The 25045-nt window shown below is 43.4% G+C and overlaps 1 protein-coding gene across 1 annotated transcript in view; it reads left to right on the plus strand.

Moving 5' to 3' along the window:
* SLC6A15 (solute carrier family 6 member 15) overlaps positions 1-25045 on the plus strand; it is a 316654-nt gene that overhangs the window by 153894 nt on the left and 137715 nt on the right. The window contains exon 5 of the mRNA XM_078674224.1: positions 1111-1292. Within this exon, the coding sequence (XP_078530350.1) occupies positions 1111-1292 (182 nt within the window). The remainder of the gene's footprint in view (positions 1-1110; positions 1293-25045) is intronic.

The following is a 25045-nucleotide window of genomic DNA, read 5'->3' on the forward strand; positions in this document are numbered from 1 at the left end:
TCTTTTTCGGTAACTTAATAATGCTATAACAGTGCAATATGTACATGGTGAGAAAATTCACTTTAGCACTGACAAGTGTAAAATTCTCATTATCAAACCTGCATTTTTATTAAAACGGTTTGGTGCTAGTATTTCCTTATTAACTGATTTGTTCCAAGAAGTAGTTTCGCAATAGCATGGAACACAATATAAATTTAAACAAAAACCATAACACATAAATACATTATTAAATGGAAGGACAATCTCCTGTTGCCTGGGTAATGTACATGGGTGGGTAAAACAAGCAGTATTTTTCTTCTTTGGATTAAATCCACGTGTCCATTAAAGTTAGTTTTCCGTAGCATTAATATCACCTAACATACTTTCACTCCTCTGTAGGCTCTATGTGGCTTTCCTAACGTGTTTCGACCTTCAAAATAAATGGGATAAGAAGTCTTTTTGCTGAGGTCTTCTTCAGGGTGGTATTATTTGTAAGTATGTGTGACACTTTCAGGTTGCTTTTTCATTACAGTTCTGAGAGTTTCACTACTTTTGTTCTGAGCTGGAGGAGGCCGTATGAGCTGTGCTTCTTTCTCCCTGTTTTGTGAATGATTGGATTGATTTGCAGTTTACGTCTGCTATACTGTTTTCTGGTCTAAACGTCTGCTATACTGTTTTCTGGTCTATCAGCCTGATGCCCTCCTCATTAGTCCTCTGTCAGAAACTCTCAGAGATTTAATGAGCAAGCAACTTGAAAGTATCCCGGTCTCATGAGGTCACCAAGGATTTCTCCTCTGATCACATTCTTGGGATAGACATCACCTGATGAATAACAAGAAGAACCACTTTATTAGAATAGACCTTACCCGGACAGAGGCAAACCCTCCAAACAAGCTGCATAGCATCTCTTATGGTACTGACACCACTCCTAGCTTGCTTCAGAGAAGAAACCATCTTCCAAGCAGCCAGATCATACCTTCCCATGATTCAAACTTGTGATCTGTAGCTTAAATCATATACCAGCAGCAAACATTTAGCACTGAGACACCTGGGTAACTTATATGTCATATAGCTCCATTCTTTGCAGGAAGGGATTTCTGTGTGTGAATTGCCTATGCTTTTTTATTTCAGTTGTGGAGCCAGAATGTGAAAAAAGTTCAGCAACCACCTTTTTCTGGTACAGAGGAGCCCTAAATATTACCAATTCAGTATCTGAGAGTGGAGGTCTGAACTGGAAAATGACAGTCTGCTTACTGGCCGCCTGGGTTATGGTTTGCTTAGCCATGATCAAGGGCATTCAGTCTTCAGGCAAAGTGAGTACATAATTCAAAAATGTATATTTAATAATTATTCATGAAATACTTTGTTGTTCGTTTTAATTTGCCAGATAGAGTATCAGTTTTAGGATTCTACAATGGAATTTCTTCGTTTTTCTTGCATCTTGCAAGCAGAATTTAATGTTGGAGTAGTCCAATACAAGAAACATATGATAAGTGCATATACCTGAACACAAAATTAAATGAGGTCCCCGAATATTACCATTAAGAATTTCTGGTTTTTGCTCGTCCACACCATGTATTAGCTGGTTGATCGTCAACCAAAACAATATCCTTCACTTACATAATTAGCTTTTCACTTCGTATGACACAAAGTGGCCAACTGTTGCCACAGTCTAAGTAAAATGCATGGTTTGATCGTCAAAAATAAAATAAAAATGACCTTGTGTATACAAATGTGTTACTTTTCCTTTGCTTCAGTGCTGGTTGCCGTCAGTATCTTGTCGCTTCAATCCTTCCTTAAAGGCCCTTCTGTTGAAAACAGCATTTGGTATTGAAATGCAGTTAACTCTTCTGCAGACTCAGCAAAACATGATGCCGGATTTTTCCAGATACATCTAGCTGAGGGGTCGGGATCGACGGGACTTTCTTTTGTTGCCCTTTTAAAAGTTAACCTGGAGATTGTTAGTCAAATACTTGTCTGTCCATGTCTGTTTTAAAATAAGTTTTCTAATTTAGTAATATCATCTTACTTTCCAATACTGCGAATTGATTTTTGAAAACATATATACCACCTGGCATTAGAGTTACCATTTTTAAATGAGATCTTGTAAAATAGACATTACATAAAGTCGACTTACCTAACCTTCCAGTGGTAGGAGAAGTGGCATTATGCATCCTTTGACCACTGATGAAATCTCAGGGTTGAACTGTACCCCCCCACCTAGCATAAGACCACCACACAATTTCTGATGAGTGGCGAAAGAAGGGTAATGATGGAAACTACAGAAACTAAACCTGCATTTATCTTATATACTGAATCTGCATATAAAAGCCCTGTTGACATTCTGTTCATAGTTGTCTTCATGAGCTCTGAGAGCAGAAGTGGCAAAGCTGAGCATAATTTACACCTGCTACCACAAGTAATGTCCATGAGTAACAGTGCTTGGGAAAGTAATAATAGCATACGTGTTTTTTGTGTATGTGCTATGTGTTCTTTGCTGTAACTAGCGTATGTTGTTGTATGATATATTTGGACATCAGGGGTGTACCTTGGTCGGTAATATTGGGGTTGGGTGAGCTTCAGATTTGCCAACAATCACGCTGGGAAATAATGTTAAACTACATTAGACGGTAAGCAGGGCACGGAAAGGGTGAGGAATGCTGATTGATAGTGATACCAAGTTAGAGAAAGCACATTAGTTTGTGAAATAACCAATATTTTTCAAGTCTTTCCAAACAGGAAGTGTGCATAAAAATTCCTGGTGAAATCCGACAGACACCTCACCATATGTGACTGAAAGCAACTGTTCCCAAATTTATCACAAAATACATTAGAGGCGTGTAACACCCCTCATCGCCTGAAGCTTTGCCTCTGTGTGTCTTACCAGCCAATATCTCTTCTAAATATCGATATCAACCTATTCACTGGAATTCTGGCAGCTCACCTAGGCCCCCTTCTACCAAACCTCATTGCCCTAGACCAGGCAGGCTTTGTGCCCCATCGCCAATGTAGCAATAATGTAGCGATAATATGAAACGGCTCCTACATTTATTTGATAAGGCCCAACACTCGAACCAAGATAGAATGCTCTTGGCGGTAGATGCCGTGAAAGCATTTGATCGGGTCCATTGGCCATAACTAGCAGCTACACTTTCATTTGAGACTTGACAAACGCTTCTGTTTGTGGATTCTCTGTAAATGCAGCCATCTGGTCGCAACTGTTAGGGTGAATGGACAGACATCAGCTCTGTTCCTTATTTGCAGAGGCATGGACCCGGGGTGCATCCTTTCGCTCCTTCCCTTTTTGCTCTAAATGGAGCCTCTGGCCCAGCGAGTAAGTGATAATAATGACATTAAAGGGATTCCTTTTGGCGAGAAAGAGCACACCATCAGTTTGTATGCCGACGATGTCCTAATGGCCCAGGAAGAACTGTCCACTTCACTTCCGGGATTTTTGAATGAACTGGAGGCTTTCGGATAAGCGGCGGCATTCCGAGTGAATGTGCACAAATCCCAATCACACCGGCCACACAGATGGCCCTTTTCCACAGTTATCCGATACAATGGGCAACAACTTCCATCCCCTACCTGGGTATACCATCAAGATTTCCTTTATTCTGTATTTCCTGGGTATACAATTGGCCCCTACAGCCCAGACAACTGGATCCCGCCATTATAAAATTCTACACCAACAGATCAAAATGGACTTAACTAGATGGAGGCCTCTCTTGGTATAGTCGAGTAGCCGCTATGAAAATGTTGATCCTGGCTAAGATCTTATTCCATTTTCAGGCTTGGATGAGTGAGCCCCCTACTGGTACCATCCAAACCCTGCAATGTGACCTGAAATGCTTTGTGTGGGCCGATGGCTGCTCCAGCGTGCAGAAGGAGATGAGTTACCTCCCCTCAAATGGGGGTGGCCTGGGCATCCCGTATCGTTTATGCTATTATCAGGTGGCACAACTTTGATTCTTACTTGCTTAGTCTCGCGAGGCACCTGAACGCCCACCTTCCTTGATTTCCTGCCCATACCATTTTGGGGTTGCCCAATCCACTCTTCTTCCTGCTCAAACCCCATAGGGAATGCCTGATTGGATTAGCTTTGGGGCCAGCCCTACAGAATATCCTGACACAATAGGGTACAAGACAGATTCCTACAATCAGGGTTGGCTCCACCGCCTCTTGTACATACTGGGGATGGAAATGTTGACCCTCACTCTCTTGGCACAAGGCACTTCATATTATGAGCTCTGGCATCCCTTTATTGCTTTATTATCCTCCAAATTCTGTGAACTCACCTGCCCCAGATGCCTTAGTCTTCTCTGTTTCATGAGGGCTTCTGCTAAATCCAGCCAAGAGAGTACAGATTATGATGCCACATCAAGACATGTGAGACCACATTATTTACTATATTCTTTAGCATAGTGGGGCCCAGGTGAGAGGGGGAGTTTGGGGACTGTAATGTTTATTCATATTTGTAGCATGGATGCTCAACAATATTCGATTACAGTAACACTATCATTTTTCTGTTCTGAAATTCAATAAAGAGATTTGAACCTTAAAATCCTAATTTATGGTGAAGTCAGATTTTAAATTACAATTCTGAAAATGCCACTTTTAGGTAGTTAAACAACAGTTGATGGACAGAATGCAGAACATTGTCATACATTCACCCCAGTACAGAGATCTGGGCCTAAATCCATCGTTTTTTTGCACTCCACACCACCCCAGTTCAGACATGGCCATATGCAAATCAGCCTTGACCCTGTGCCTCATGGGAACAGTCCAGCCCGAACTGCCAAGCCATGTCTTTCCTGGACCGGAATCAAGCATCCTAGGACCGGTTTCTGGCTATCAGCCGTCTTCAGCCAGGATAGCTTGACTCCAGTGGTGTGGAGAGCATGGGACTCACGTCTGAGCATACCCATGCCACTCGGGGTGACAAATGCAAAACAACAGTTGATGGACAGAATTCAGAACAATGTCATACATTCACCCCAGTACAGAGATCTGGGCCTAAATCCATAGTTTTTTTGCACTCCACACCACCCCAGTTCAGACATGGCCATATGCAAATCAGCCTTGACCCTGTGCCTCATGGGAACAGTACACCCCGAACTGCCAAGCCATGTCTTTCCTGGACCGGAATCAAGCATCCTAGGACCGGTTTCTGGCTATCAGCCGTCTTCAGCCAGGATAGCTTAACTCCAGTGGTGTGGAGAGCATGGGGCTCACATCTGAGCATACCCATCCCACTCGGGGTGACAAATGCAAAACAACAGTTGATGGACAGAATGCAGAACAATGTCATACATTCACCCCAGTACAGAGATCTGGGCCTAAATCCATCGTTTTTTTACACTCCACACCACCCCAGTTCAAACTTGGCCATATGCAAATCAGCCTTGACCCTGTGCCTCATGGGAACAGTCCAACCCGAACTGCCAAGCCATGTCTTTCCTGGACCGGAATCAAGCATCCTAGGACCGGTTTCTGGCTATTAGCCGTCTTCAGCCAGGATAGCTTGACTCCAGTGGTGTGGAGAGCATGGGACTCACGTCTGAGCATACCCATGCCACTCGGGGTGACAAATGTAAAACAACAGTTGATGGACAGAATGCAGAACAATGTCATACATTCACCCCAGTACAGAGATCTGGGTCTAAATCCTTCGTTTTTTTGCACTCCACACCACCCCAGTTCAGACATGGCCATATGCAAATCAGCCTTGACCCTGTGCCTCATGGGAACAGTCCAGCCCGAACTGCCAAGCCATATCTTTCCTGGACCGGAATCAAGCATCCTAGGACCGGTTTCTGGCTATCAGCCGTCTTCAGCCAGGATAGCTTGACTCCAGTGGTGTGGAGAGCATGGGACTCACGTCTGAGCATACCCATCCCACTCGGGGTGACAAATGCAAAACAACAGTTGATGGACAGAATGCAGAACAATGTCATACATTCACCCCAGTACAGAGATCTGGGCCTAAATCCATCGTTTTTTTTGCACTACACACCACCCCAGTTCAGACATGGCCATATGCAAATCAGCCTTGACCCTGTGCCTCATGGGAACAGTCCAGCCCACACTGCCAAGCCATGTCTTTCCTGGACTGGAATCAAGCATCCTAGGACCGGTTTCTGGCTATCAGCCGTCTTCAGCCAGGATAGCTTGACTCCAGTGGTGTGGAGTGCATGGGACTCACGTCTGAGCATACCCATCCCACTCGATGGATTTAGGCCCAGATCTCTGTACTGGGGTGAATGTATGACATTGTTCTGCATTCTGTCCATCACCTGTTGTTTTTGCACTTTTAGGAAGTTGGCATTTTCTTGCCTTAGCCATTTGATGCATGCATCCTGACTCTTGTCACATGACTGGGTGTAGTTGGCAGTTGGACTTTGTGTATTCCTCCTAGACAGCAACAGAAAATGAGAGCTTAGGTGTGACTGGATGGGTCATCACTGACAGGATTACAACACTCTATTCCCAATCTCTCGGACTGTTTCAAACAAACTACAGTGGTGGCTGACAGTTCTTATAAGCAAGGGGACTCTAATTTCTCCTCCAATCCTTCAGACAATTACAACGGATGCCAGCAGTATCGACTGGGGAGCCATATTGGGGCACGCTTCAGTCCAGGGTCTATGGACCTAGACAGAATTCATCCAACTGGAGGGAACTGTTGGCACTTTACAGAGCACTGTTGTTGTTCTCTCCTCAGATCCAGAACTGTCCAGTACAAACAAGAATGGATAATCAGGTGGCAAGAGTCTATGTGATCCATCAGGGTGCACCATATCGCCCCTGCAGGTGCAGATGTATCTGGCAGAGGAGATAGGTACATGGGCCAAAATTAACTTAATGTCTCGAACAGTGATTTATTTTCTGGGTAGGGAGAAAGGGCTTGCCGATCTCTTGAAATGGGTCTTTCCCTCCTCGGGCTCCCTGTCTCTCTCTTCTCTAATAATTCAGGAAATTGCTTATCAGTTGAGAAAGTTGTAGCTGGATCTATTATCCTCTTCCCAATGATGCGCTACTGCACTCCTCCATTGTCAAGAAGCCTGGGAGTGGATGCAATGAGCTTTTCCTGGCCTCAGACAATTTTATATGCCTTTCCCCTGTTCTTGTCAAGAATCAGAGGAAAAAAGTTGAAATCCAGCTAGTAGTTCCATCCTGAGAAGGCCACCATGGTATCCAATCCTTCTTCATCTGGCAATCCAGCCTCCTAGGATCCTTCTGTTGATCCTGTCATCTCTCTGATTTCCAATTTTGCCATTAACTTTGCTTCATTGACTGTCTTTGGGGGCTTATAAATTGAGAGGAAGAGGTTATAGTCATTAAGTTTGTTGTCTTATTTATTTATTTTTTGAGATTTTTATTGCGTGACATTTACCCAAAGGTGTCTCGGCGCATGTGACTATTCAGAAGGACCAATACCAAGAAGCCTTACTGGTTGAATAACCATGTTTTAAGAAGCTTACGAAAGCTGACATGGTTCGGAGCTGTTTTAATAGTCAGAGGGAGGGATTTCCATAGCTTAGGTGTTGCTACCATGAAACGCCTATCCCCAGGTCACAGTTCTGGTTCGGGGAACTGGGAGCAAACAAATGTTTGCGGATCTGAGCTGTCTTTTAGGGCTGTAAATCTGAAAGGCCTCTATCAGAAACCTGGGGCCCATGTCGTGGATAGCTTGTAAGCAATACAGAGGGCCTTGAACTTGATACGATTTTCCACTTTAAGCCAGTGGAGGTGACGAATGGCTGTGGTGGTCGGATGACGTCGGGGAATGCCTAGCAGAATTCTCGCTGCCGCGTTCTGTATGGACTGAAGTTTATTTAGGACTTGTTTCTGAGTGTTATGAAAAAGGGCGTTCCCATAGTCCATCTTAGAGAATACCAACGTGGTAATAAGGGTTTTTCCTGCAGAAGTCGGAAGATAGGGCATGAGTTTCTTGATTTTCTTTAAGATAAAAAAAGCAGATGAAACAACTTTGTTTACGTGGTGATTGAAAGACAGCTTATTGTCGAAGATAACTCCCAGGTTTCTGACCTTGGCAACCGGGACAGGCGGGGGACCCATCTGACTGGGCCACCAGATGGATGACCAATCCGGGACAAGGTTGCCAAAGGTCATAACCTCGGTCTTATCCGAGTTGAGCTTCAGACAATTCGTAGACATCCAGGAGCAGACCGCAAGCATTGCTTCCTGGAATTTTGCTGCCACCACTGGACCATCCTTGTGCACCGCCAGGACTGATTGGGTGTCGTCTGCATACGATGTCAGACGCAACCCATGGGCTTTTATCACCCTCGCTAAGTCCGTTACATAGATGTTGAATAGCGTCGGACTTAGCGAGGAGCCCTGGGGAACCCCACAGGGGAGCGCAAAGACGGGGGAGTAGAAATTGCCCAATTTCACTGTCTGCGTTCGACTAGCCAGGAAAGATGAAATGAGATCTCTGGCCAGGCCGACAACCCCCAAGGCTGCGACACGGTCGATCAGAATAGCGTGATCGACCGTGTCGAAAGCCGCGGACAAGTCCAGAAGGATAAGGACTGCCGCTCCTCCTTGGTCCATGATGGATCTAATCTCATCAGAGGCTTTTATTAGTGCAGTCTCGGTCCCATAGCCCTTCCTGAACCCAAACTGAGTATCATCAAGGAGATGGTGCGAGTCGATGAACTCTGAAAGCTGTTGGTTCATCAGTGTTTCACATATTTTGGCCGGGAAGGGGAGGCCAGCAATCGGTCTATAATTGGCCGAAACTGTGGGATCCAGCGATGACTTTTTCAACAGAGGCTTGATGACCGCATTCTTCCAGACCTCTGGGTAGATACCTGTTTGAAAGATGGTGTTGCAGATATCTGTGAGAGGAGAGGAGATTGCCTCGTTTATAGCACTCATCATTACAGGGGGACAGGGGTCAAGAGGGGAGCCCGACTTAGTAGCAGCAATGAGCCTGCTGATCTGGTCCTTAGTGACGGGATGGAAGGAAGGGAAGGCAGTGTGACAGATGGATAATTCAGAGCCTGGCTCCGTAGCCTCCCATCTAAGGTTCCCAGAGAAGGATGAGTAGATGTTGGCGACCTTAGTGGAAAAAAAGAGGCCAGTGAATTGCACAGTATTTGTGAAGGTTCGATCCCTGAACCTGAAGGGGGGGTGGAAAGAGTATTCACCACTAAGAACAATTCCCTAGCCGAGTTCTCGGCAGTCTCAATTTGGGTGGAAAAGAAGGCACTTTTTTGAGCAACGATGGCCTTTTTAAAGATTGAGAGAGCATCTTTGTAGGATTGCTTGGCCGCCGGACAGTACTGCTTTCGCCAACGCCTCTCCAGGTTCCGGCAATGCTGCCGATGGAGCCTAAGCTCCTCAGTGTACCATTGTGCTGAGGGAGAGGTTCTGTTGGGGAGAACAAATTTCTCCGGGGCCTCCTGGTTAGCTGCATTCCGGATCCAGTCCTGGAATCTAGAGGATAATACATCAGGATTATCGGATTCTGTGTAGGGAGAGGAGGCTAAAATATCCGCAAAAATTGAGGGATGTCTGCATTTTTCCATGCCCGTATTCCTATCCTAACTCGATGTTTGGGTTGGGGGGGATTAATGGCACAGGTTTGTATGGTGAAAATGATGGCCCTATGATCAGACCATACTAGTGGTAGTACATCCACCACGGTGATATCGGGGTTGTTGGTGAACATGCCGTCCAACGTATGCCCGGCTTGATGGGTAGAACCCTTCACTAACTGTTGCAGTCCCATGATCTGCAAATCGGCAGTGAGCTGTGCAGTGTCATTGTTATCCTGATCTTCAAGGGGAAAATTAAAATCGCCCAAGATCATATACTCGGGTGATCCTACGATATGCTCATTAAGTTCAGGGAGTGTGGCTAAGAAAGAGCTGCGGGGGCCAGGGGGTCGATACAGAAGGATCCCTTTTAGAGCCTGTTTATGGTTGAAGTTAATGGCAAAGGTAGCAGCTTCACAGTTTGAACACTGGATAGGGTCAAGTTTAGAGCGATATGTGTCCCTGTAAATAATGGCTAACCCACCGCCTCTTCCTATGGTTCTGTCATGCCTGGCCACACTGTAGCCTTCCGGGCTAGCTAGACAGAAGTCTGGTCCTGAGGCAGCATCCCCCCAGGTTTCTTATAGTGCCACCTCTATTCATAATTAATGCACTACAAAAAAAGGGAGGCAATAACGTTATCATTAAATAGTGAAACCACGTGTTACTCCTATAAAGACCACGTGTAACTGCATACTAATTATTAAATGCACAAATTAATGAGCGGGGCTTATTAGTATTCAGTGTTTGCTTTCTAATGCAAAAGCTGATTTATTAGGCTAATATTATGAAAGTAGCAGTGTCCCATTTTGTAAATGCAGTGCTCAGGAATGTTGTTCTGTTTTCTTAAATACTGTCATTAATTTGCATGGAAGGTTTCTCAGCAAATGCAGGTGTATTGTGTGCTTGTGCTGCTGCTGGCTACGCTTTTACCAGTTCAAGGTGTGACTGGAAGTTTCTGAACTATCCCCTGTGATAGGGACGGAGCAGGCAAATTAAATACTCCCCCCCCCACTTTGAACCATATTCTAAATGACACTGAGTGACTGATCAAAGCAAGGTAGCGTAGGAATCTATAGTGGAATTTGTGGAAATGGCTGCTTCCTGAGACAATCTTTAAACCAAAGGGCCAATGCTGCAAAACAAAATATAATATATTAGGGGCCACCTACCAAAGCTGGAAGACCCCCTTTCTTGGAGACACTCTTTCTTAAGCAAAGTTTGAAAAAATGGAGCCTCATAATTTATTTTACTGCATATTTTAGAACATAGTTAATACATTCATTGACTGGAAAAGCCATAGGCATTTTAGTCACTCCATTCGACTCCACTCCACTTTTCTTTTTCATATTTTTACTTTCTCCGTGTTGTTGCTTTCGCTCTTTTCATATCCCATGGTCCCGCTCTTCAGCTTTTAATGCTATTCTTTTATAATGTCAATTGTGATCTTCAGTTTCGAGCAATACCGGATTGGAAACCAAATGGATCCTGGCACATACATCCAAACCAGGCTCACAATGCAGTTAACCAGACTAGAATGGGGGCATGATTGGATCAAGGCAGCGCACCCAATGCTACCAGCAGCCTCCAAGGCTGCAGTCATCCACAAAAGAGTACCTGATTCCTGGAAGTAGGTATTAAAATTTCTCCGATTTAGGGATATGGGCTTGGCTCATGGATTATTCCTAAAACGTATGAAGGTCTTCACCCAACAAGGTGGCACGCTTCATCAGTAGGCTTCTCCTAACCGCAAGACCCATGTTAGTAGAATGTTTTGGGCTCCACGCGGAGTTGCTTCATGAAGTTGTGTCATTTTTTTAATCTCGACAATTGCCTTTCTAGTGGGTGGAACACTAATTATAAGTGTACAGTGAGGCTGGTTTGTTGTATTAATGTTTCCCAGTTGCATCAATAAAACCAGTGTACACAAGGATCTTGTATAATGCAAATCCTTGCTATGTTATGTAGTTAACATGTTTCTGTCCATGTGATTAGTCCCTATGGGTAAAGACATTCATCAGGATGGTGTCCCTCTACTGGGTCATCTATTGTTTCCATATTATTCCCTAATGCTCCTTAATCAGGTCCAATATCATAGTCAGGGAAAGGATAAAATACAGAGGTTATGACTGTCTTTGCAATAGGTTTTCACAAGTGGTAGCAGACTTAAAGATTTCTTTTACAGAATTAGCCAACATCAAAAACCATTGCCTTGGGAAACATCCTGTCCATTTTTATAGAACACAATCAAGCAAGGAACATAACACAGCAAACAGTGGTAGGTTCACATCAATATTAAAAACAGAATCAGTTCATGTCAAGTCACCAAACTCTAAGTTGTGACACAGCCATATGGCTTGATTGGGTCTTAGGTTGGTTACCCTAGCTAATTAAAGAGTAGGTTGTATTTTAAAAGGGAATCCCTTCTGTGTAAGTCTGTGGCCTATGGAAGCTATTGCACACTTGCGTCTCTCAGTGGTCATGGCTTGCCTCTCTGGCAGGCACCACAGGCTTTTTATGAGCTTATCTGCTGAACGGTGCCCTCTCATAGTGGCATACAGCTATTTCTGGTATTGCACTAATGTGAGACACCTGCAGTAGGTCATGCCATTCCATTGACATAAAAAGTGTGTCTTCACTTTGAGGACTGTGCAGCAAATTTTAAGGAATGCTGCAACAGCTAGAGTAATGCTAAACTCAGAACAAGCAGAGGCCACCTTGGAAAAGGTGCCTTACGCTAAGCCAAATGTGCTCGCTCCGGGGAGAGGTTACTCAGTAGTGTTTGAAAGGCCAGTCCTGCCCTGTTTTGGAAACAAGCATCTTCAGTGAAATGTTTGATGTGACACAGAAATACACCAGTTAACCCACTGGAACCAATATTGTGCATTATCTGTTCTGTGTGTCTGAAGGAAAATTACACTGCATTGCTGGCACTATTGTGGTACTCCTCAATTCACATGTATAACATGGTGTCTAGAGGTGCCTATCCGGATGAGTTGATGTTGGTAATATAGATAGGAAAACCAGATTAGTGCCATGTAATTCCATTCTTAGTGTGATAGAAAGCTATTTTATTGATCTGGAATTGAGCGTCTTTGTAATCTAGTGTATGTGACATCATGCTGGACCAGGGGCCAAAGACATAGGTCCAACTGTGTGAGGAAAATTATGCCTTTCATGACTTGTGCTTACTGCTGCAGTGCTGCAGTTCGGTTGAAATCAGATCACAATTTTTGTAGAACAGAATAGATGTTAACGGTGCCTTTTGGTTGTATAGACTCTGCTTACTCAATTATGGTTTTCAGGAATGTATGTTTGTATTGAAAAAGTAGATGCCATGTTCCTTAGGGTTCAGGTTTGCTTTCAATCAGCAGCAAAGCGAAGTATCCACATTTTTATTAATTATTTTTATTGCCATTTATTGTAACTTACTAACAATGCAAGTATGCAAACCTCCACACTTCCAATAGTTGGTATGCAGAAGTGGCAAAGGGAATACGTATAAACATGTGGAATTTTCACTTAGTTGATTTTACAAATTAAATACCACTCCTCTGAGAAAACCTTAGTATCCTGTCCGTTTCCTTCATGTCTTAGTGTGCTTTTGCAGCGCCCCCATGCTTTGTAGACCAGCAATTCTAAGAGTCTACTTTCATCTAGGTCTGCTTTCCACTTGGAAACACTTAGGGCCTGTGGTGCTCTCCAGTTCAGGGCAATATTCCATTCTGTCATGACTAGACTCACTTCGAAGAAGATGTTATCATATCCATATAGCCCACATTCTTCTAGGATGTTCAATAATGCCATTGCTCCCTAGAGTACCTTACTGAGTCTGCTACTCCAGTCATTATGATAAAGATCTCTAACTTCTGTTTGACAATTGAGACAAAAAGATGAGGAATCCATCAGCATTTGCCATGACTTCCACCTTGTTTAACAGACTTGCTGTAGGTATTTAAGCATACGAGGCAACATCTTGCAGGTATCGCTATTGCCCTGGGTGTCAAAAGGACCTCTTGCAAACCTACATCTTTGCAAGACCCCAGTTGAAATTCCCTGTTTTGCCCAAGAACCCGTAAAAAATCAGGTATATAGATAATGAATTACCTATACATCCTGGATATCTTTTTCCCATCCAAGTGTGAGGACATGGTGAAAGTCTCTTCTAAAAGATTAGACTGAATGTTCACTGTGCATGGAGCTGGCACATGGCAAATGATCTCATTGCATTGTAAGAACTCCCCCAAACACAGATATCCCTACCTTGTCCCATCACTCGAATCCTAGAAGGGCAGCCACCAAACTGAGTTGAGTGCCAATAATGGGTTGTATTAGTCAGTTTTTCCATTTGCTGCAATTGTTTCATCAAGTCTCTCCTTACTGCATTTGTTGATGGATATAAGTAATAGCTTGGGGACATTACCCATACAGTAGCCGCAGGGCCGGAATGGCTACCGGGCGGTTGTGTGTGCTGCCGAGCTGAGGGCTGATTTCGTTGATGGGGACCTGCATGTGTTTGTTTTGCTTGTTTTATTTCAAAACGCACGCAGGTCCCCATCAACGAAATCAGCCCCCACTGCAGAGAAATTAGCCCCCAGCTCGGCAGCACACAGAAACGCCCGGTAGCCAGTCCGGCCCTGAGTAGCAGTGTTTTGCTCCCAGGATACATAGCTCTGTATTATAAGCTAAATCAGAGCCAGGGCTGAATATCCAAATATTATTTACAATGATGTAGGCTGCTCTATAATAAGATACAAAGTCTGCCATGCTCTGCCCACTATCAAAAGGCAATTTTCCACATTTTGTCGACACTCTTGGTATTCGGTTTGTCAAACAAATGGTTGCAGCGGGGAGGTCAGGCATTTGAAGAATGATGGAAAAAATCTAAATGGGGTAGTTTTGCAGGATGTTTAGGGGCTTAGGCAAGGCAACACTATTGACAATTTTGAAACTTCGAATCAGGGACAAGGGAAGTGGATTCTAATGGAGTAAATTCTTCTTGAGCCCCTCAAGCATAGGGGGTATATTTTCTGCCAATATTTTTGTCTCTTCTTGCACTACATGTATCCCTAAATATTCAAAACTATGAGTGACACTGATGTGAGACCATGTGGCTGTTACTCAACATTCTGCTACTTCTTCTTCTTGCACTACAAGTATCCACCAATATTTAAAATTAGGGAGTATTGCATTATTGTGGGGCCATAAGACCCATGCCTCAACCCAGGCATATCCTGTCTTGGAAGTATATTGGGTGCCCAGTAAATATTCAAAATTGTTTGAGAGCCTGTTCCACCTGTGCACCCACTTACCGGGGGTTTCTGAGATAATTCAGGGTATTCTCTGCATTTAGAGGTACTTTTTCTGCAAGTTCCAGGTCCAGCTGACCCTCTCAATATCCCTATGTTACCAGAACCAAGCAGTGAGTGGCTCAACTGCCAGCGCAAAGAGTTCTGGCAATAGTGGAACTCCTTATCGGGCGTCCGGAGCTGTAGTAAATAAATCCAATAGGATCATCTTGACTTTACCTCTTTGTGTAGGCTTCCTTTGCACCAAACATATAAGAAGACATTCAGGCCACAATTCATATTCAAAAGAAGGAGGAAGAGGTAGTCCCTACTGAGGTTAGGACGCGTGTATTATTATGCGGCTTAGATCTTTGTTGCATAAATCCACTACCTTCCTGATAAGCAAGGTTTTATATTACTACTGAGAAGCAGTTCACAAGTACCTTGATTTGTACTTTAATATCTGTCATAATTAACAATATATGCCTTTTGGAGGCACAGCTAGTTGCTGAGTGACCTAGCTTCAAGTGTACCATGAGGATGACTTCTTCGAATATGTCTCGAGGGAGGTTAACTTTCTGTGAGAATTCAAATATTGATTCTTTCCTTAAACGTAAACAGCTACTTCTGTGGCAGCTGGAATCCAGTGCCGCTGTGGAAAACACCTTCCTACCATGCTTTCACCTAGCGCTGCCTGCATTTTCAGTGGCACTAGAGGTCAATCGTGTGGGCAAGGTTAATAGGGATGTCTGGGAATCAGTTGAGTGCTCCAATGAATTGCTCCTGCCATTTTGGCTGGTTTGGCCAGACCACGTAATTTTTGCAAATATGTATTGTTTGAACAAGGGATGCATTGACTATGTTGAAGGAATATATGCTTGTTTGGGAAAAAGATTATTAGTTGTGTATAGGAGCATATAATCTCCATAAGTAGGGTAGTTAATGGTGGCAAGTTTGTTAGAAGGGTCCTTATGAAGAAAACATTTAAAGAGATCTTTTCTATATGTTGCGTCGATGGACGGAGCAGATGGCAGTAACTTGCATAGCTCGGTGCAATGACTTAATGCAACTAACTAACTGTTGGACGGCACAATATTTGCAACATGTAATGAAAGAACCTAGGGATACCTTTTAATCCAAAAATACAAAACCTGATTTTATTAATACTTGTCAATACATATTACACTGTAAAACTCACTCATACAAACTCACTCATACATACCTCCCATCAAGACATTCTTTTAAAAACACAATATACAGGAGCAGTCACAAGATAGTTGTTATATTTTGTAACAGGAGCTAATCTATTTTGCTCCAATGATAATTGACTATTTTGTTACAAACTTACATAGGAGTTAAGCATTCCCAAAGACGGGACAAACAGTGTGGCCGATCATTTCCTTGCTTAACTACATCTGGTATTGTTTTGGAGAATAATAGATTTATCACATTGCAGTTGCCTGCTGAACCTTGTAATATAGATATGTGAGAACAGATTGAAGCAATACTTGGAGGATTTGATGGTGGCATTCATAGATTTAAAGATACAAGATAGTGGTTGATTTGTTTTGCTTTAGATGTGCAGATGAGGTTTCTGTGTGAGGAGTAAAGAAATACCAGTCTCAGATTTGAGTATTTATTTCTTTCTTGTTTGCTGATTGCTCATTTGCTGTCAGTGAGTAGATGGATGTACTATGTTTTGATGAGCATTAGTTATATAAGGTTCAATATCAGAAGCTGTGAGTATCACTGACTTTTGGATGAGGTGGCCTAAGTGTAGGAAGGAGCTAACACAAAGGTAATTGTGATTGCTAGGGTCATTTCATAGGTACCCACAGGAGCCTGGGCAGAGGTAGGCTTGCCCATATCTTAACCTGCCCCTTTCATGTGATGCCTCCTTGTTAAATGAGCTACATAGTATACAAGTGTTTTGATTAAGATAACAAGACATTGTTTTCAAGTGTTGTTTGCTTTATTCAATGCAATAAAGTGTAAGGAGAGGAGAGGGTCACCCACCCACACACACCTACAATGTCCACTGCAAAAGAACTGAGTTGCGGTCTAACATGTGACATCTGTTTCTGTGCCTACACCTGAAGCAGTGCGTTGCCATAACAGGAAGGCTCTGTGGTGCCACCCCTCTATCAGGCCATCACATGCACTACAGTTACTGCAAAGCCTTTTCCATATTGGCAACCAGAAGCTTCTTTCCATGTTTCTCTTAGTCCTCCACTCAATGTTGGATGCCAGCTAGTTACAGGCTCGCATCTGTCTGAACAGTGCATCGGAAGAGAGTGTAGGACAAGGAGAACATGTTCCACCAGTGACTAATTGGGCTGCTTACAGTTGTTGCTGATATGAATAATACAATTTAGGAGAGGTGTGGCGCAGCAGCCAGATTGGCTGACTCCGGAGCGGGGGACTCACAGTTCCATCCCCGGCACTCCTGCAGCTCTGCTCAGCACCATGTAACTCTGGGAGATAGCTCACTTATCTCCCCGACGGCCCCCATTGCTTTGAGACTCTTAAGGGTGATTAGTTTGCACTTAAAAAATACCGGATTTAATTCAATTTGTATTTTTATACAGATGCTCTAAGTGCGAGGTGTACCCAGAAGTAGGTCCTTTGGTCACTGTAAAAACAACAGTTGATGGACAGAATGCAGAACAATGTCATACATTCACCCCAGTACAGAGTTCTGGGCCTAAATCCATCGTTTTTTTGCTCACCACACCACCCCAGTTCAGACATGGCCATATGCAAATCAGCCTTGTCCCTGTGCCTTATGGAAACAGTCCAGCCCGAACTGCCAAGCCATGTGTGTTCCTTGGACCGGAATCAAGCATCCTAGGACCGGTTTCTGGCTATCAGCCGTCTTCAGCCGGGATAGCTTAACTACAGTGAACTGGGGTGGCTTGATGAGCAAAATAACGATGGATTAAACCCAGATCTGTGACTGGGGGTGAATGTTTTGAAATTTGTGCAACATTCTGTCCATCATCATGTGTGTTTTTCTATTCACCCTATGTGGGAAGGGTTTGCCCAGACGTGGGTCCTGTGCTCAATACGCCACTGGAGTCAAGCTATTCTGGCTGAAGACGGCTGATAACCAGAAACCGGTCCTAGGATGCTTGATTCCGGTCCAGGGAAGACATGGCTTGGCAGTTCGGGCTGGACTGTTCCCATGAGGCACAGGGCCAAGACTGATTTACATATGGCCATGTCTGAACTGGGTTGGCTTGGTGAGCAAAATAACGATGGATTAAACCCAGATCTGTGACTGGGGGTGAATGTTTTGCCATTGTGCAACATTCCGTCCATCATCTTGTGTGTTTTGCCTTTGGTCACTGTGCAATTAGAGCTATGCTGCACCTGACTGTAGAGTCCCAACTAGGCCGAAACCGGTTGCTTGGTTTCCGGTTCAGAGGCAACCTGAGTTGCCAGTTTGGGCTGAGCTGTTCTTATTGGAGCGAGAACATGGCTGAATTGCCTACTGCTGGGTCTAGTCTGAGTTGGCATAGTAAGCAAAAAGAAAAAAAGATGGACTGGGATGTAGCCCGAGTAGTTTCAAGTGGCTATGATTAATTCAAACATTCCAGTCATCATTTTAAAAATATTTTTTACTTTCAGTTTTTTTAGGCATTCCCATACCTAACCATTCCAACAGTCAATTATAACTGGCCTTTTAAGCAAAAGAGAAACCATAGGTTGTCCAAGAAAGCTTACAAAGACCTCCCTTTTTATCACACTTGTGTAGGCGATCGCAGGCTAATGTCAGCAGGGCTTTGAACCAAAATATTAAGTTCTGGTGTGAGCCCCGTCATGATCATCCCCCATGCACAACTTGGCACAATTGCTTCCTCGTCCACTGGCTCGCTGCTGTACCCCATGCTGCAGGATGATGTAAGTAATGGCTTTCAGAAAACAATGCAGGGCAGACGGGCACGCTTTGAAATAGATGCCTGTGTATGTAACTGAAAATCATATTTGTTATGCCACAAGATAATACTTCAATAGTCAGAGAAAACAAATGTAAATCAACACATGGAGGGAGAGGCATAGAAGAGATATAGCAGAGAAAACGTAGAGTTACCAGCAACGCAAGCAATAGACAGATTGGAAAAAGTGAGAGAAATGGAGTGGAAACAACATGAGAGAGAAAAAGAAGAACAGAAGAGGCTCGCAACTGGAAAGGTACGGTAGAGGTGATAGAGCATCAAAAGCAAGGCAAGTTAGATAAAAATAATGGTATGGACAATGGCATTAGAAAGAGATAGAATAGAGACAGACAGAACATAAGGATACATAAAAGAAAAAAAGGGAAGGTCAGATGGATCACTATAGAAGTGATTAGAAACCAAAAACTGAGAGAGAGGAGATAAAGATCAACCAAAGAGGTGATAGAGATTGTGAAAAAGAAAGATATATCATTGGTAAGATGGAGGGACATAGAGCAAAAAAGAAATGCATCACAGGCTCACTGTGACAGGAACAATGGCTTGGGAATTAGGTCATCCATACTCTGTACACAGACAGCTCTGAGTAACCTAGTTTGCAGAGTGAGGGTATGAAGTGGCAGGTATCAGTGACTTAAAGAGGAAGATTAAATGCTTATTTGTTGCACATGATTCTTTTAAGGCCAGTGTAATTTATTCATATATTTTAAACTTGTATCTACAGAAAGACAACACAGCTTTAAAACACTTACTATGCCACCTTTGAATGCATTAAAACAACCATGATACAACTTAATGTTTAAGACGAGAAGCAGAAGAATTTAGTGGAAAGCATGTATGTTTATATCCTTCTGTTTGTTATATGAATACTTATTCTTTTTGCAACAGTTTCTAAATGGTGAACATTTATAAAACTTTAACCTGGATCCACCACTCCCAATTCCAAGTCGGCATGCACATGCCAAACCAACACAAAATCTAATGCACCAAGACCTCCCAGCACAACTGGAACAAGATCCTTGATGAAATCTGCTGTCGTGGAATGGGTTGCCATAGGCATTCCATCAGTTGGCAGTGGCACTTTGAGTATCAGAGGTCTTCGGTGTGCCAGCTTGCCTGTGGCTCTGTCCAAGATGTAGAGATGGTTTTGAGCAGGACAGTGTCTGTGCAGGTGATTCAAGTATGGAAGTTCATGACAGAGCAAGTAGGGTACTCTCTTAGTGTAGCAGGTGTCAAGTTAGGACATCTGTGTTACAAATTTCATCCAGGATCTTGTTCCAGTTGTGCTGGAAGGTCTTGGTGCCCTAAATATCTCACCAAGGGACTTCCTTGTTATCATCCATCCAGAACTCTATGGCCGGCTCTATGGTCTATGGTAGGCTGATTCTTCTATGGACTAGAGGGCCTAGTCCATAGAAGGATCTATGGGTTAGCACCAATCCCTTAAACTTCATGCTTGCCTGGATGGGAAGCCAATGCAATTCCTTGAGGTGGACCTGAACAGAGATGTTCTCCAGGATGTTCAACAGGAGCCAGGCTGGAGAATTCTGCAGTATCTATCCCAACTGTGGAGAAGTGTGGATCACTGGTTAGAGGAGGTAGATCCTGAAGCAGAGGTCAGACCCGGTACCAGGGTTCAATTCCCGACGAGGCAGGGTCTTGAGCCCAAATATCCACGGACTCGATAATTCTCGTTTTGGTACCTACTCGAATCACGGGTTCACACTTTGCAGCTCTGGGCATCAGCTTGCTTAATCTCCACTACGCCCCCCCCCCCGCAGCGGGATGCCGGACTTCCACCTTGGGGATGCCCAGTACGGGTATCTCACAGGGAAAAAGCCAGGAAGGGTTCCCAAGGCAAGCGCCGAGATGCCTACGGGTAATCGAGCGCTATATAAGAACGCATAATAATAATAATAATAATAATAACTAGACCTCTCCACCCTCGCTATTCTCCAATCCATTGAGAAGAACACCCCCAAAACCACCCTGACCTGCTGGCACATCATCACTCCTCTAAAATGCCCCACCACTGTGCACTTCAAATATTCAGGAGCCCCTTTGAATGCCTGCCCTCACTTCCTCTTATCCAAAGCGCAAGATTCCATCTGCACAACCCTCACTTCAATCATTACCATCTCACATACTACAGTCACCCTTCCTGGACTCCTGGAAACACAACACCATCTTACCACTTCTGGAAAAAACTTCAGCAGACCCAAAGACCCTGGCAAACTACAAAACCATCTCCCTCATTCCCTAACCAGCCATGCGTAGGAAAAACCCATCAACAATTGACTGGAATGCCAACCACCTATCGGACCCCTTTGAATCTGGATTCAGACCTAACCACATCACCGAGTCCGTTCTCATCACTGCCAGTGACATCTGTGCAATATTGAACAAGAGGGGCACAGTGGCTCTCTTCCCACTCAACCTCTCAGCTGCCTTCGATACCATCTCCTGCCTTATCCTTATCCACAGTCTCCATGAACCTGGAATGCATGGACCACCAATCTGATGAATCAACTCCTTCCTTAAACAGTCAGCCTTGCCCTATACTCTACCACTGCCTTCAACTTAAGCTGTGCTCACCATAACGCCTTGCTCATCACGACCTTCTTTAACATCTAAATGAGTCCACTCACCAACATTATCCAAGACAACGGACTCAGCAGCATCTCTTATGCAGATAACGACATCCAGCTTCTCCATTCCTTTCCGACGACTCCTCAAACATCCAAATGAAGTTCAACTGTATGTCTGAAGTCACAAATTGGATGAGAACCAACTGCTTGAAGTTCTACTCTAACAAGAAGGAGGTGGGCCTCTTTGGAAAAGACACCTCTCTTTGGTCCTCAACCTGGTGGCCCTCAGAACTACAACCAACACCCAGTCCTTCAAACACAGCCAGGGGCCTAAGTCTCATGATCAACAATCATATCTCGACGTCCAACCAGGTCAACTTCTCTGCCATCAGCTCCTCAAGAAAGTTTTCAAATGGCTCCTGCTAAACACTCAAAGAACTGAGCACTAGCAGACTGGACTATGGAAACACCCTCTACACTAGCGTCGCCTTGAAACTCACTGAAATCATTCAGGTAATCTAGTGGGGGAGTGTGGCTCAATGGTTAGAGCGGCAGACCCTGATGCAGAGTTCTGGCCATGGACCAGGGTTCGATTCCCACCTCGGCGGGTCTTGGGCTCAATTTCCTCGGACCTGTTAATTCTCGCCTCGGTGCCTATTCTAATCACGCGCCCCACGCTGCAACTCCATGCAATAGCTTGCTTAGCCTCCACACCGGCCCCAACAGCGCTAAGGATGCCTGGCTTCACCCTGGGGGTGCCCAGGAGTCGACACTTCACAGGGAAAGCCAGGAGGGGTTCCACAGCGGTATGAGTATCAGCGCCAGGAAGCCACATAGGCGACACCGCAAGGTGACCGTCTGGTGACAGTGCGCTATATAAGTACCATGACATTTACATTTACATTTACATCTAGAATGCAGTAGCAAGACTATCTCTCAAACTTCCACTCCACACAGATCTAAACCCCCGTTAAAATCTTCAGTGGTTCTCTATACACAAACAAGGCCTCTTCAACCTCCTCACAGACACATAAAAAGCGCTACACAAGAAAGGTCCTGCATTCCTCAACAGCTGCATCGACCTCCGTACACCTACCAGGCAACTCTGCTCCGCCAACCTCGTACTCGCCCATGTCTCCACATGTCAGAAGAGCAAGAGCCGAAGGCTGCACCTTTTTCTTCTTGGCTCCTTATGCCTGGAATGACCTCCCCTTTTTCTTCCTGGCTCCTCCAGCCTAGTATGACCTCCCCTTACACATGAAAGCAGCCAGCTTCATCTTAGAATTTCACAAGAAGTTGAAAGCCTGGCTATTCAGATAAGCCCCAGTCAGGGTAGCCCCCACCCGTTCCGAGGCACCAGGACACACTATTGGATGATGGGTGCACCATACAAAACCATCATAACTTAACAATCATTTACAGCTTAGGGTCCGTGTTGCAAAGTGAGTGAAACATTTGCGCCCCCATGCCTGTTGTATGATCCATGAGCTGTGACAGCTCTGTGGCATAAGGGTCAGGTTTAGTTTATGTTGACGAAGCCATAAAGTTTTTGCAGTCTAAGGGATGACTTTCCTATATGAAGTTTGTGGCAGAATAATCTTAGTAACTTGCCTTAAGTTCTGATGCTTTTTGGTTAGGCTATACATTTTTACTTTGAGGATTTGACTGGAATTTGGCACCCCACTAGCTTTGCCAACTATGCTTCGGTATGCCAAGTTTTGTAGAGATAAGTAGATGGCAAAAAAGTAAGGGATGTCTGGAAAAAAGTGATTTTCCATTTAGGCTGTCATAGGAAATCTTGCTTGGGTCCACAATCCAAGTGGATGAACAGATTTTCACCTAACTTGGTATGAAAGTAGAACTTTACTTAGAAAGCGTATTGTCATTGCTTTGGTGTAAAACTGTACAGTAGTTTTTGATATATTAGAACTTTAAAAGTTGCAAAACACGTTTTGGCTTAAGTTCATTCTGCAATCAACCTGTAGTAGAAGAAATGTTCATAATATAAATTAGTAAAAATAGAATTTTAAAATTCAAAAATCTCTTCTAGCTCATTGACTTAGGTACCAATCTTTTAATTATTTATTGTAGTAGATCCTGGAAGGGCCACCACGCCAACTTAAGTCAAGTGGAAAGTCTTGTTAGGGTTACCTTCCATTTTATGTTCATCTAATGTACCGTGTATGTAATGAATAATAAATAAAAATATTCACTTGTTTAATTATGAATTAATTAAAGCTTTGAGAAGCATAAAAAAGGCAAGCAGAGTCATGAAATTCACAACAAGATAAGTTGCATGCCAACCTTTTGGAGTTCTCAAGAGTGGTTCAGATTGTGAAAAATGTATACAAAATTTTCAAACTGACATTTATGAAGAACATTGTACAGATATTTTCATTTTAGGCATTTGAACAAGCTCTATTGCAGCTATATCTCCAACAATAAGAACATCAGGACTTTGCAGAAAACAATTTTAGTGGTGTACGTGCATCAGTAGCATTCTATGATATACATAGGACAACTCTGGGTATCAGGTCAGCATTATAGAAATTAGTATTTTATGGTGGGAAATGAACAGGGACATCATAAATGAGAAAGTACTTAGTTTTATTTTCACATTTTATATCACTATTACATAATTACAGATTTTTACAATTTAAATCCCAATGGGAAGAGAGTCTCTTAGAAATGCACACTGTTTTGGACACAAACTAAATTGAGAATCCCAAAGGTATCCTCACTTAACATTTGTACATTTTTCTTTAAATTACTATTATAGCTGACCAATCCACTTTAAAAAGCAACATCTTTGGCACATGGATAATTATACCATAATCAACTATACAGTAGAAAATGTATTGTGTGTTTGTTAAAACCCCATCACATATTGCAGCATTTTTCACAAGCATTCCTACAAGTAAAATAACCTTGTGACCCTGACCAACACAATAATTGAGTCTTTTTTTTTGCTATGGTGAACCTGTAGTCTTGGCTGCGTTCCTGAGGGTGCTGTGTTCTTGCTTGAGAATTTAAATTGCATGTCTGTGAAATGGCTACAGTGCAGTGGGGAGGCTCATTGACTGGTGAGTGGTTTGTGTCAGGTGGATGATGACTATTACAGCAGCATCATCTAAACACTCTAGTGCCATTTGAAATACTGTATAGTTTGAAGACTAGTTTCACAATGTTGATTTTGATCTGGGTTGGTTTAGTAGGTTGTTTGAAATTTATAGTGTCATGAAAGTCCAACAATGCTTCTTTCACGCTTGGGGAATTGGCTGGAGGTTTGAAGTCAAAGAGTAAAATGGTATTGAACTAGAGGTGCTGATGAGGTCTACAATTTTCTTAATGAATGTTCTAATAGGGTCAGGTCTGCTGATCAGATGAAAGGTTATGTCCAGAGAGTTGGAAGTGGCAGGTACATCATTTTATAGAGTTATTGGTAGTGTGTTTATTGAGAGTGTTTGATCTATTGGACAAGTGGAGATATTTGTAATTTTGTAGTCTAATTCATCTCCACGTTCCAAAAGGGAGTCCAAAACATGTCTGTTGTCATGGGTCCCAACGTCCTGTTCTATCATAAACGAATACACAATTATTTATGTATTTATTTATTTGGAGTTTTATATAGCACTTGCAAGACCCGGGGGTGTCAGAGCGCTTTA

This window comes from Lissotriton helveticus, chromosome 1_1 (assembly GCF_964261635.1).
Source record: "Lissotriton helveticus chromosome 1_1, aLisHel1.1, whole genome shotgun sequence".
Lineage (NCBI taxonomy): Eukaryota > Metazoa > Chordata > Amphibia > Caudata > Salamandridae > Lissotriton > Lissotriton helveticus.